We start from the raw sequence: 14,440 nt of genomic DNA, 5'->3' as shown, positions 1-14,440 counted from the left end.
TGGCTTGCTTCAGCAGATAACATAAATATACTCATAAAATGATATGGATGAACATGCATCTCCAGTCCATCCTCTGGAAGAGCTGGCATGTAATCATAATTTGTGTCCATGTATTAAGTTGTCACTCATAGTTATAAATGAACACATTAAGGCCTGAACAAATATAATATCTAATCTATGGATCTGGGGCATGGTAATTTCAAAATTTAATTACACTCTTTAAAAAGAGACAGGCATTATGAAAACACATTAACATTAAATCAGTTTGGAAGTTGGGTGACTTTATAACAATGCTAATACTATCTGATAACTTTGGTCAAAGGAGATAGCTGTGAGATTTCACTGGATTAGCCCAATGTCCTTCAAGAATATGAACCAGTGGCCTGTTGCGGTCGACAAGTTTTTTAGAAAACACTTCTTTGGTTATTATGACAACCCCAGACTGATCCCTAAATGTTGGCTGACCAGGCATTGCCCGGTATGCCAGATGGCCAGTCCAATTTCTGCCAGCAGCAGAATCTCCCAATTCAAAGCAAGGCTCTAATAGTTTTGAGTTTTTCATTATGGTTTAGTTTTATTTCATTCTGACTTTTTGTTTGTCTAATTTAGTTAGTTTAAGTTTGTTTTCAGAGTGTGTTTACTAGTTTTTATGAGTTATTATTAGCTAAATATCATTTTGTTTTAGATTAGTTCTAATTAATCATTGTCATGAAGTGGTTTGTTGACGGTGAGGATGGGCGCAGTGAGACCCAGGGTGAAATGGAGAAAAGAGTTTTTTCTACTCCTCAAGGTTCTCAAAACTAGGAAACCCAGGTGAGCAACGAGACATGAACACACACTCAGGAAGGGGAACAATGACTTAACAAAGACAAGAATCCAGTGGGGAGATTAAATACACAAGGGAACGATCAGGAAACAGGAGACAGCTGGAACCAGTATAAGTCATTTCCCTTTTAATTTTCTATGTTAAAAACATTTTTTATATCTCACAAGCCCAAAATATCCCATTAGAATAACCTCACACACACACACACACACACACACACACACACGCACACACACGCACACACACACATTCCATTTTCCTCAAAGTCTCTTGTTGAATCTTCTTTCGCTCTCGTCAGGACGAGACTGACGTGTTCCTCAAATGCTCGCACACACACACGATCTGAACGGCTGTCCGACCGAATGGCTGATCGTCACACTGAGCTCCAAGAATAGAAGAGGCTGCTAGGGCGCATTAGGCCTTCATGTGAATGTGGTAAACCAAATCTGACAGGTTTCAATCAATGTAAAGCACAACTGAATCTGTAATATTTTTTTAAGAATAAAACAAAATATGGAAACAATGTGGGCTTGGTGGAAGCTTTATAACACATTTTCAAAAAATGACCTCTGTTGAAAATCAAGGGGCTGCTTTTAGATAAGACAGGAAAATGTTTTTGAAGTTACTCTGAAAAAAAAAACATCAACTAAAAATCAACTAAAAAGAGAGAAAGAAGATAAATTAACACAGTGTCGCAAAAGGGCATGATTTGGATGGATCAGAAATTGTTTGGCAATCTGACTGATTTGTTTTCAAGATTAAGTTCAGTATCTTGGTATAACAGCAGCTGCATTTCCATTCCCTGTGTGCACAAAAGTTAGGAGATATTCAGCTAATGTCAAAAAAATCAAATTCTGCAATTCCGTGAAATCTTCTTTTTACCATTTCCTTTCATCGTCTTCTTCAACAACATCCAGTTGTTGATCACGTGACTTGTATGATGCAAAATGTCTCCATTGCAGTTTTATGATATAAACCAATTCCGATAAAGCCTTAAAAATACCAAGTGCTAACACTTCTTATGGAAAAACATGACTTTTTTCTAAATTGATGTGTTTCTATTCAGCAAATTTATTTTCAGAATTCAAATTTGCACATTTATACAGTCAATGGAAAAGCAGGGATGAAAATTGATCCTCATTTGTCTATGAATATATAAACTACAAACATAAATTTATGAATGCAAGAAAGCATTAATAACTGGATGTTGCACATAAATACAGTATGGGTAAATGTTACTAGAATATATCTGTGGATGATTGGTTTTCAGTGGGTTTCAGTGAGGAGTAGGCCTGTCACAATAGCAAATTTTGCTGAGCGATTAATTGTCTCAGAAAACTATTGCTATAGACGATAGTATTATTTGAAGGCCTTTGTACACTGATTTAATGGAAATGACAATAATGTATGCGATTTGGAAGATAGTGCATCTATCTGCCAAAGATAGATACACTTTATTTTCAAAAGAACACTCAACACTGGAACTGATAAACAAAACAACCAAAAACAAAAATATAATGAATTCTCAGTCTCCATTAACAAAAATGTACTTGAATAAAAACACCTAAGTGTAAATAAATACTGGATTTAACCAAAAGAGTGAAGATGATGAAGTCTGCATACCATATTGCCCTTCAGTAATCATTAGATTTAAATAGAGAAGATGGGCACATCCAACTACCTGATGCAATAGTTCACACTACACGTTAGTTCACACCTTCATTTTCCCCTTAAGACAATCTTAGAACTTTGGTCGTTCTAAGATTGTCTCTTGTGATCATCCTGTAGTGTGTGGTGTGTTACGGTAGATCGTTGTGGCCCCTCCAATCTAAATCAGGGGTTTTCCCACTGGGAGTGTTAACGCAGCCTGTTGAATGTGACAGGTAGCCAATCAGAAAGCCCGGATTCTCCATCATGTTTTCTGAGGGGAAATTACAGAGGGGAATCCCAAACAGCTGACACGGCACAACCTGAAGTCCAGCGGACATTGGTGATGATATGTGGAAACAACATTAATGTTTATAAAACATTTCGTACAAAGAATATAGAAATGACAAGAGGAGGAGTTGGAGAGAAATTGCTATGCAGTTGATAAACCCGGTAACTTTTCAGCTGTTCTTCGTTAACGTGACATAAATAGGTTCTAATGACTTTCATTCAGTCAGGATTTTACCCTGACACTAGAGCCACATGCGTTGCAGGTAGATTGTAGTAAAGCATTGATTAATGCCTGGTTTTAAAATTAGTTAACTGAACTTGCAGCCATTATTTTGTACCCATTGTTGGACACCACACAGCACGATCGAACCCGATCGAACCGTTATATCCAGGATTTCTGTCGGCTAATGTGTGATCTCTCAGGTTTTGAAAATGGACCGACAATCGACCCTCTAAGATCGGGTAGTGTGCAGCTGGACATTACACTAAGGAAATGAGGAAGGGAGGGTCAGTGGAGAGCACCGGAGTTGAGCCTTTTTTCATTCAGTGTCATCAACAGAAAGAGAAAAAGGCCGGAAGAGACGATAAAGGCGATAATTAAAATGACGTCGATAGTTTTAATTTATTGTTTGATTAATTGATTTATCGTTTATCGCGACAGGCCTAGTGATGAGAACCAAATCTGCTTTGGCTAAGAGGATGATGTTAGAATATCTTTTTTGTGCCAGGAAACAGAAAAATGAGGAGGGAAACCGTAGAACTACTGACCCAGACCACCAGCTACGATGACTCTTCCTCCAAGGCATCCTGCCACAAAGTCCGCCCTCTTTTCCCGCATCCTGGATGTTCGGCTGGGTTTTATCCAAACACCTACCAAAAGAAGAATAACCAGAAAGACAGTTAGTCACCTCAGCCTATACTAGTTTTATTTCCAAGTTTCTTTGAGAATAATAAATTGAAAATACTGAAATTGTTCAGTATTTTGTTTCAGAAACAAACTCCAACAAAGCTGGGGTGAATGAAATGGCAAAAATACATTTTCTATCCCCACTAAAATCAGAGCAAGGATTTTATTTTTAGTTAATGCAAAAACACAGCACCTTAAAAAAAATTATCTGTATTTTTATTTTGGTATATGTACCATTCACCATAATATTTTGGTACAGTTGACATTTATACATAAATGTAGTCAGACATGGAGTTTTATTGTGGCGCAGTTGGTAGCACTGCTGCCTTGCAGCAAGAAGAAGGTCCTACCACAGTCCTCTTGACTGTGGTAGCATCAGGAAACTTGCTGGACCTATCATGTAGGGAATACCAGACTGTCTCCTCCTTGATAAATCACAAATTAACTGTGAATAATCATGTTCAAACAGCTGAGTTCAATTTCAAGGCAGAATAGTGTCTGACCTGTGTATCTAGAATACTCCCTTTAAAAAACACAACAACCTGAAGTAGGACTGAATGCCACATGTCTTGCCTGATCTACAGAAATTAATTCCAGAAAGATTAACTTTATACCAGGTGAGTCTCTAACCTGAGAATGTGAACCTGTACTGGGCTGATTCTGTGTCTTCCCATAACTTTAACAATGCTCCTGTAGAAGATTCATAACTTCTAACTTACAAGTCTGAAACAGGAACAGGTCTGAAAAAAAAACAGTCTGTGTGCTACACTCAAGAGAGAGATTCATTTGATGCAACAAAGAGTGATGTCATCACTGCTAGTCATCAGTGACTAGCAGTGACTAGTCACTGCTAGTCACATCAAACACGTTCTGAGGGTCAGGTGAGTCTGGTTTATATTCAAAGTCTATGTGGAGTGTTGGATGTGCTTCAAATCGTGCCGCACTAGACACTCAAAGAGCGCCGCAAAGTCTTCACACGCCACCACAGAGACTTTGAATGCAAACCAGACACGCCTGATGCTCAAGACGTGTCAGGAATTATATGTAAATGCACCATTATATGTCCAGTGTCACATTAGGTCCATAATATTAGGATCTAATATCCTAATATGATCATATTAGGATCATACTAAAACTTAACTTAATTTTAGTTAGGTTTTAATTAAAACTTAACTAAAATTAAGTTTTAGTTAAGATTAGGGTTAGGAATAGACTATTGGTTATTTAGTGAAACTTGTTTACGGACACGCTGTCTTCTATCAGAGAGCTGCTCAGTACAGAGGGTTGTAATTATGAGTTTAATCAAGGGGAGCGACAGGAACACAGTTAAGTTTTGTAACGGAGTGACCGTGACTTAACAGCACTGATAGCAGCTTGTTTCTCTGCAGAGCTGACAGTAATAAAAAGAGAAAAACAGGGAAGCTGGTCAGAGATCTGAGCTGCAGGTTTGTGCTGACAGTATAAAACAGCAGAACTACATAATATTAGATTGGTGTGATGTGAATTAAATTTTTCATTTGAATTTAAAAAATAATAAATTTCATGAAGTGACTGCAGGAAGTGTGTTTTATTATTATGTTTAGGCCAGTAATAAATTTCCATAAGAGAAAATAGAATATCTGGGTTTATTTAGTCCATCAGAACCAGAACCTCAATGTTCTCCATAGCTGAGTGTTGCTGCAAATCAGCGGACAAATGACTGTAGCTGCTGTGCTTCAGACCGTTATACAGATAATCTCCCCCCCCTTCGGTTCGGACTAGAACCGAACTGAATCACACATTAACCTGTTATAGAGAGCAACTAGCCACTGGAAAGTGTTGTAAGACGCCCTTGTAGAGCTCAGGTAACTAATCAGACCAAATTCATGGCTGCAGCAAGTGTGTCTTGAACATGCTCCCAAAACAAAAACAAAAGCAGACATTTTCATCACCTAGTGACAGATAAGCAAACAAAAACAATTTGGCTAAAAATTCTAAACTTGAAGAAAGAACCCAAAATGCTTTATGTGTGCTTGTTTCATTGTGTGGATAAAAAGCTGACGGAAGAAAACCCGCATCCGTATCCGGAGCAACTGAGTTAGTGTAGTAGCTAAATATGCTAGTGCCGGTCATTTGCAGACATTTCTTCAAGTCACCATCCCTCCCTGCAATAACTGTAGGTTGCAGTAAAACAATATTGCTGCATTAAAGCTGTGATAGCTGATGTTCCCACATATTTTCTAACCTAAAAGCTCTGTGTAAACTCGTGAGCATGTTGCTAACATGTAAACAAATAGTGGTTCCGGTTTACAGTGGAGGTCATGCCCATAAATCACCCAAAGCCTCCTGGGGGCTAGGGATAAGGTGGATAGAGGAGGGCTGAGCAGACAGTTAAAAACTACAGTGATGGTGGAACATTGAGTTACTACAGAATGCTGAGCTGACATTTAGAAAAATAGAAATAGCACCTTGACGGAACACTTAATACAGACAAGATGGCAGGAGAGCAAAGGAAATAAGTACCAATTGCACATGGGATTATTGTGGCCCTTTAAAATGACGCTTACTGAAAATTTCAAAACAAAACCCTCCATATTCCTCTCAAGTTAGTGCACCATCTACCCTGATGCACTAATATTAGCTTTACTATCTTTTTCTCTCAGGTTAGTGCATTGCCTTGTTGTGCAAGACAGTGAATTAACATTAGCAATAGCAGTAGCATTTCACTGCCCCCCATTAGCATTAGCCTTTTCCCCAAAAAAAGCATTTAGCTATTTTTCTTATTTATTAGCCACGCTTAGTACACTGAATGGAGTAAGTCAATGTAAGGCAACATGCTAGTGATGCCTCACATGCTATTGACAGCGTTTAGGCTAACGTTAGCAATTTGGCTCATTTTAACTTGTACACTAATTTCAACATAATGAATGGCATAAATTCATGTTACTCAACATGCTTGTGACTCTCCACATGGTATTGAGTACATTGCAGCTTACTTTAGTTTGTAGCATCAGAACACGGGGTTCCAACCGAGGGGCACACTTTGGCAGGCCCCATTTAAATGTCTTCAGAAATTTTCTAGTTTTTATGTTACTTCCCTGTCATGTAGTTCATTGGTCTGTGTTTCACAAATCACTGCAGTCCAATCCAATTATTATGTAGACTTCATGAAAGTCCATCAACTGTATTTTAAATTATGTCAATTTGCTCTTTTAAGACAGGATGGAGGAATACACATGGTTTCAGTTTTTGTCACCTCTCTATCTTGCTGTTACAATCTTGATATTACTGAAAGAAATATGAAATAACTGCACAGCCAATCACTAGATAGATAGAGAAAGAAATACAGCAGAAGCCAATAGGTAGGCATACAGGGAGGGAAATGAACTGCATTTTACACAACAAGATCTGCCTGGGGAGCTCCCAGCACCCTGCTCTTTTTCCTTTCTCTGGCTTGAAACCCCTCACAGATTAAATTTCTATATTTGGACCATGATAAGAGGTGACGCATTGGTTTTCCCACTGCTCCTCGTCTCCTTTGCTAGAAGAGTCATGGCAGGAGTTGGAGATGGCAGTTTACACAAATCTAATAAAAAAACCCAATATTCTAAAAACAAAAAAGGCTGTATGAGGTCACAAGTGAGTTGATTCATAAAACTATCAAAATGTGTAAATATTCTATTTGCTTGGGGTTGACCTCTGTTGCCCCTGGCTGCATTTATTAAACTCTACTTTCCACTAAGGCTGGGCAACATGACTTAGAATTTTATCGCATTATTTTGTAGTACTGTTGTGATAACAATAAAACTGATGATAAAAAAACTATTTTTTACTTAGGTAACTTTATGGAGGTGACTGTACTTATAGCAGTGCTTCTCAATTCCAGTCCTCAGGCCCCCTGGTCTGCATGTTTTAGATGTGCCTCTATTCCAGAACAGCTTGATTGACCATCAAGTGCTGCAGAAGCCTGTTAATCACCCACAGATTCAATCCAGGTGTGAGGCAGAAGGGAAACACCTAAAACATGCAGTACGGGGGGCGTGAGGACTTAAAGTGACACAAACACGGTTCTTGAAAAACATTCCCATTAGAAACGGTCATCTTTAGGAACGCACTTACTTAAAGAAATGTGATCTGAACTGTGCATAGTAACTGTATTGAACCATATTTTCATATTTATTGATGGTCTTTGGAGAATAAAAAGGCAGTAATCACAACATTAGGATTCGTTTTCTGCCCTGTGATAAAGTGTGTGACACACAGGGTCACAGCGGGTGACCCCTGGAGACAGACACCAGGTCACAAACAACACTTATCTTGCTTTCATTCCTTCATGTCAGTTCAGTATTTTTTTATTTTTGTATCTGTTAATGTTTATAGACATTACTGACTGGAAATATATACTTAATCAAGTTTTGTATATAATGCTTTAGCTCCATTACTCTGGCCAAAAACAATTTATTTCTATTTCCGCAAACAAAAAGCTGGTGACCTATTTAGTTTAAAGCCTGGTGTGGGTCAGACATGCTGGGTATTTAGACTGCTGAGCTCCTTTTCTAGCCTTTATCCACTCTTCAAATATTGTATAATCAACTGGAAAGTGACTTGGAAGTGAATATATTATTTCCTTACAACGTCTGAGACAATTTGATGCTCTCCAACACAGAGCCACTGGGGCAGACTTGGATGGCCTCCAGTTGAAGTGTTATAGTGCTAAATCCAGAGAGCACTTTATAGGAGCAGTGGAGGACGCTGCAGAGGATCAAGGTATTACTCAGAGAAGATGGATGTGTCAGTGAAAAATATGTTACTTGGCAGACAGGGTTACCTGAGACCAGGTATCTAACTGAAGCAAATGTGGTTCTTTTTGAGAAAACAGTTGATGAAAAGTGAAAAAAATATTGTTTTTATTTTAAAACAACCCTAGATTCAGTAGGAAATGCTGTCCCCATCAGTATATCACATTGTGGGAAATTTTCTTTTTCCCATTTCTGTTAGCCTGTAACTATGCAGACAGAGTGCAAAAAATTAATTCAAAATTGAACAAAGCACTCAAACTATTTCAGAGGAAACATTCATCCTTACTCTTCATCATAATTGTTTTTATATTATTTTTTCTATATTTCAATCACTCTTATGGTTTGACATCTGTTTAAGCTAATCCAATAAAATATTCACCAACATTTTATGCATTCAAACACTTTGACATGTTCACAAGTGCATACTATACACTGTGGTTGGTTTAATTTGAAGCTCCCATTACATTCCAATATGAAGCAGCCATGTTGAATTTTGAAGCCGAGTACAGTGAGAAACTTTTGACTTATTAAGTCAGAATTCTGAATCAAAATGGCTGCCTCGTTTTAAAATGTAAATGTCATTTTAAGTTTGTGTACCTCTGCATTGTCGGTCTTGATGAAGGACTAGGTGGCAATTAACCCTCGCATGATCTCAAGACGGGTCTATTAGACCCAACAATTTTTTGTTTCTCTGCCCGAGGTTGTGTGCACTTTTATGAGGTTTTTTTTTTTTCTTTTGTGGTGTTGGAAACTGACCGTCTGACGGGGACGCAAGAAATCATTTCTCAATAGCCGAGGGCCCAAAACTTCACTTCACAGTGAAACATAGAACAAGGATTCTGTTCTTACCAGGGTAGCTTCATATGAAATAGACTTCAAATTCTCTGCTCTAAACTTGTTTTCTCTGGCTAATTCTGAACCCAAACTGGTGATATCCTGGACCTTCTCATTTTTCTTGTTTCTTTCTTCTTTTGTTTTTTTTTAATGAAACTGACAACTTCTATGAATGAGGAAGGAAGAGATGCTAATAACTTCTGGCAAATTTAATCTGCAGTTAAATGGACTTGCCATAACTCGTTTTCCCTCAAGAAGGATCTGTTGGGCTCTGAGGCATTTCAATGTACATTTTGTGGCCCGACAAATAATTTAAGTTGTTAAGTTTGTTAGTCTGCACAAGAGAATCCAGAACGGTTGATATGGAGCCAGTCAAAAAAACAACACAGGCATCACATCCTTAGCCTGGATTATTAATTGCCGTATTGGTCGATGGGTAAAGACATTCTTCATCACTTTATTACTCTATTTAGTTTGAGATGAGAAACACAAAATCCTGATGCAAGAACATTGACCACCTTGTCACCTGGATGACCGATCTTAGCTGCTTGCTTCATGAGTATCTATAGCTGGAATCTCAGAGTTTGCAGTCAAAAACAAGAATACAGCCTAAAGTAGTGATCTTAATAGCCCAGTTAGCTCAAGTTTAGTTACCTTGTATTTAAGCTCTCAGGACTGTCGTGTCCAAGATGACAGATAATCTACACCAACAAAAGTAACATCAACGGAAACAGAGTTCTACAAAAATATTTTACTTTCAAAATGTTTTCATCAGAGGCAAAAGTCTAATAAAATTTAAAGATTTGATTTTCCCTCTGCAGTAAAGATCTTCAGAGAAGAGGGAAGACATTTTTTTCCAGATAGCATTAATGTGTTGAGGTGTTCGCTGGATGAAGTAATGCAATAGCAGTGCAGCTAAATGTGAATCTCTGTGTCAGAGGAGAGACGGCAGAGCCACCAGCAGCTCGCTAATAGATATGCCGGCTGCAACAGACCAGCTATTCAGGCGTGGAAAATGGAAAGGAAAGATAGCATGCAAATTGCGTCCAGATATATGGGGAGAGAAAAAAGGGGAAGGGAGCTTTCAAACAACCATCCAGGCTCCTAATTTATGTTTTTCTCCATGTTTTCTCTTGACAAATTGGCAGAAATAACCATAACTTGTTTGTCTGCCCTCTGAGCTACGCTGCATACACATCAGCATTTGTACTTCTTTGCTGATGGGGAGATAAATATGTTTGTTTTATTTGTGTTGTGTTAGGCATGTAATACTAAAAGCGCTGAATATTAAAGCCTTTTTTAGCATGAACCATTCAGCCATATTCTGTGTGACGCTACACTAATGGACATTTTGCAGAATATAGATGTGTTCATTTCTGACTGTCTTCTTAAATGTGAATGACAAGTGGACTGCAGAAAGCTCCAAAAGCAGGAAGTGGACTATAGCATTGGGAATTCTGGGTAAATACAATCAAAAGAAACGTGCTAGCACGAAAAATGTCTCGCAGTAGCATGCCATTTCTCGCCAACAGAGAAAACCTACAACCGCTAAAATCTGATGCCACTCCATTTTAGTTGTCATTTTGTGAAAAGGGAAGCTGCGCCCAGTGTTTTCTTCAGAGGTTTTTATGTTGTTTCCTTCAGTGCTCCGTGGCACAGCACCTCCACAGGCAAGGAGGGGAACAGGTTTTTCAAAAGATATAGTTTGATACAGTCCACTGTGAAATTGAACTTCACAGCTAAAAATGTAACAAATGTTCCAACTTTGGTCTATCAGACTATCACATTTGGAAACACTCTAAGTTGTACAATAAAATAGCTGAGCCTTGCTCTCTAAATTCCACCAAGGGATGGAGGCTCTGTAACATCCGCCCCATCCACCCTGCCTTTATGAAATTAAACTGGGTGACAGAGAGATGCTTTGTGTTTTTGGATGCGGAGGTCCCTCTGTGTCTGTGTGCATTCTCACCTCCACTGCTTCTCACAAAGCTTGTCAAGCAGAGAGAGCGCAAACCACTCTCCCATGAAAAAGAAAACAGGCTGCGGTGCAACGGTATTTTTTTTTTTACCCCCCTCTCCGCTTTAACCCACAAGGAAAGACAAGCCACTTCAAGGAGAAAACACGACTGCTTGTCAGCACCAATTATTAATTCTCTCGCTCAATCCAAATCTGATGTTTGGAGAGGAGATGAGGCGCTGATTTATGTTGGCTGGCGTCGCTCTTGTTTCTGTTGGGCCAACTGGCCGCCGGGGTTGATCTCACACAAACCGTCTGTGGTGGTGCATGCAGGCAGCTGATTTGAGTGACATGTGGGGCAGATCCGTGTCTGGTGGACTCAGCTGGAGGAGAGGAGCGAGTGTTTATTTAAAGCTCAGAATCAATCCTGTTCCTTCTCCTGTTTCGCCCTCCCAGACGTTTCGCTCGCCTCCCATGACTATGCTGCATATGACTGGCACACACCTTTAGAAAGCCAGAGAAGATTACAGCAGCATTGCTCGCACACACAGATACACACAGACACACACACACTGCTTTGAAAAGGCATTAAGAAGTCTCTGTAAACACAACTGTCCAAAAAAAAAAAAATGGAATAGTTGAGACTAAAGCACCAGACTGAAAACTTTTGTCATCCAATGTTTGGTAGAAAGAGAGAAAGAGAGAGAGAGAGAGAGAGAAAGAGAGAGAGAGAGCAGAAAACAGAAATAAATCCTGCAAATGAATATGATTGAGCTCAAATTAATTTAACATGTGATTAAATGATTTATTGATTTATTGCTTATTGTGGCAGGCCTATGTCTATGCCAAAGCAGAAATCAAACTCCTACACTGAATGTAGCCAACAAGCAGACCAGGGCAACAAGAATATAACTCCATTTATAAAATCAAAGAGATTATTGTTTTCTTAGCTGCAGGTAGTGAAACCACAGTTCTCCTCCCTTTAAAGGTTTAAATCTTTCATTCCCCTTGGATGAGACACTACACAACTGTAAAATGTCTTTTTACAGTTGTCCCTACAGACCCTAGAGTTGTCTACCACTGCTGAACTCTTGTTTTATTCTGCTGTGTGAGCTGCAATAGGACGACTCTGGCTCTTAGTCTCTGGGGTTTGCTACCGTTTGTTCAGTCGCTGCTCTTTTTATCCAAACACAACTTGACCTTGTAGCTGGAAGCAGGAAACATATATCAAGCATATCATGAGTTTGTTGTTGCTCCTGACTTAAAAAAAAAAAGTAAATAAATCTTGAAGAACATCATGATTTGAGACATTTATGACATGCTCTCATGCGGATGTAGCAGCAGCAACATTATCAGCCCATGTCTTTCCACATCACCCTGATGAAGATGGTTTCCACCCCTGCTCGAGCGTTTTGGAGCAGATTCATCATCCAGCATGTCAGTAAGCAGATGCAGATCCCCCGGACCGTACAGGAACATCAGGGTACACAGTGCGAAGGCTGACGCAGCCCAGTCAGGGATGTAGAGACAGGCAGACAAAACCTCCTGACAGTGATTAACACCCACTGTGTGCTGCACTGTCCCTTCAGTTGACAAACATGCTTCCTGTTGATTTACACCGAGGTCAGGGCTGTGCTAGTTTGCCTTAACGACAACATGACTTCAGACAAAAATGTAAAATTGTTCTCCATCAACAACTATGCCACTGCCATGATTTGTCTGTGAACCATAGTGCATCTATAATATACCATCATATATATATCACCTGGAGAAACATGGTGGTATAAGCTGGTAAGAAGCAGCTCCTTGTTCTATGCGTCGCTCCATACAGAGGGTCTGGACCTTTGGTAGTTGAGAAACTGGAGGCGTAGAATCCAACCGCAAATGCTTGGCCATGATGTATGTGGTGCACCGGATTGACCGTGAAGGACACTACGCTATGAAGCTTACAGGAAACTGCATGCGCTGTAAACAACCATGCCCCACGGCAAAGAGAGAAGTGCCAAATTGAACAAGTTGGCTGTTAGTGAAAGCTGCAAGCTGTGAAAGCGTGACCAACACTGAATGGCTTTGTTTACTTCCTCTGCTGCCATTGCCAAACTACAACCAAAAGCAGACTACAATTCTGAAACAGCGTGGAAAGTTGCAATGGTTCACAACTCAATAACAATTGTCCCGCTTGAAATGCATCCTAAAAAATCCAGATCAATGACATAAATCCCAAATGGAAAACTGAAGAGAGAATCGAGAGGAATTGAGTAGGAAAATAATGGCCTTAAGATCACATCTCTGCTGTTTGAGGATGGATGGATGGATGGATGGATGGATGGATGGATGGATGGATGGATGGATGGATGGATGGATGGATGGATGGATGGATGGATGGATGGATGGCCAACAATATGTCTCAAATCATGATGTTCTTCAAGATTTATTTACTTACCTCACTGAACCCATGCTGAAAGGTCATCTAGCCTCTCATACATGGCAAATAAGAACAAATGTGACGTCAGCCTTGCAGGTCTGGCTTAATTTAAATACATTCTAATTCAATTGTGTTTATATGTATTTATGTATAAAGCAAAATCTCATCAAAGTCATCCTGAAATATCAGTCACATGATGAGAATGAAATTTTGAATTATCTCATCTACAAAGTCATCCCTTCTCAGTGCCGCCACCAGAACTCAGACTAGCTCAGCTCTGAATGAACTCTGTGTCGAACATCACCAGGTGTGTTTGCAGAGTGAAGAGAAGTGCTTGGATTATATCCGAGGTGTTGCAAACAAGGTTAATCACTGTCAGGAGGGATTTTTCTTCCCTGTCTCTACATCCCTGACTGGGCTGCGTCAACCTTCGCACTGCGTGCCCTGATGTTCCTGTACGGTCCGGGGGATCTGCATCTGCTTACTGACATGCTGGATGATGAATCTGCTCCAAAACACACAAACCATCTTCATCAGGGTGATGTAGAAAGACATAGGCTGCTTTTTACGTGTCAACGGTCATTTGGTCAGCAATAAGAGTGAAAGGCAAATATTGTTTAATATCTGCCAAAAACAGGCTGATGGGTAAGTAAACAAGCATTCATGCAGCAGGTCAGAGGTGAGTCAGACTGCTGCAGAGATAAAAATGTATGTTCTCACTGCAAACAAATGATGCTCAGAAAATCACAAATCAAAAAGTAAAACTGACTGGAAG

General features: G+C 39.5%; 1 protein-coding gene across 1 annotated transcript in view; it reads right to left on the bottom strand.

Annotated features, from left to right (window-relative positions):
• The window catches only part of LOC122829404 (kelch domain-containing protein 8B-like), a 147,158-nt gene that overhangs the window by 12,847 nt on the left and 119,871 nt on the right, over positions 1–14,440 (bottom strand). The window contains exon 5 of the mRNA XM_044113937.1: positions 3,533–3,634. Within this exon, the coding sequence (XP_043969872.1) occupies positions 3,533–3,634 (102 nt within the window). The remainder of the gene's footprint in view (positions 1–3,532; positions 3,635–14,440) is intronic.

Source organism: Gambusia affinis, linkage group LG01, assembly GCF_019740435.1.
Source record: "Gambusia affinis linkage group LG01, SWU_Gaff_1.0, whole genome shotgun sequence".
Classification (NCBI taxonomy): domain Eukaryota; kingdom Metazoa; phylum Chordata; class Actinopteri; order Cyprinodontiformes; family Poeciliidae; genus Gambusia; species Gambusia affinis.
The sequence above is the reverse complement of the archived record's forward strand: the minus strand, read 5'-3'. Positions and strand labels throughout refer to the sequence as shown.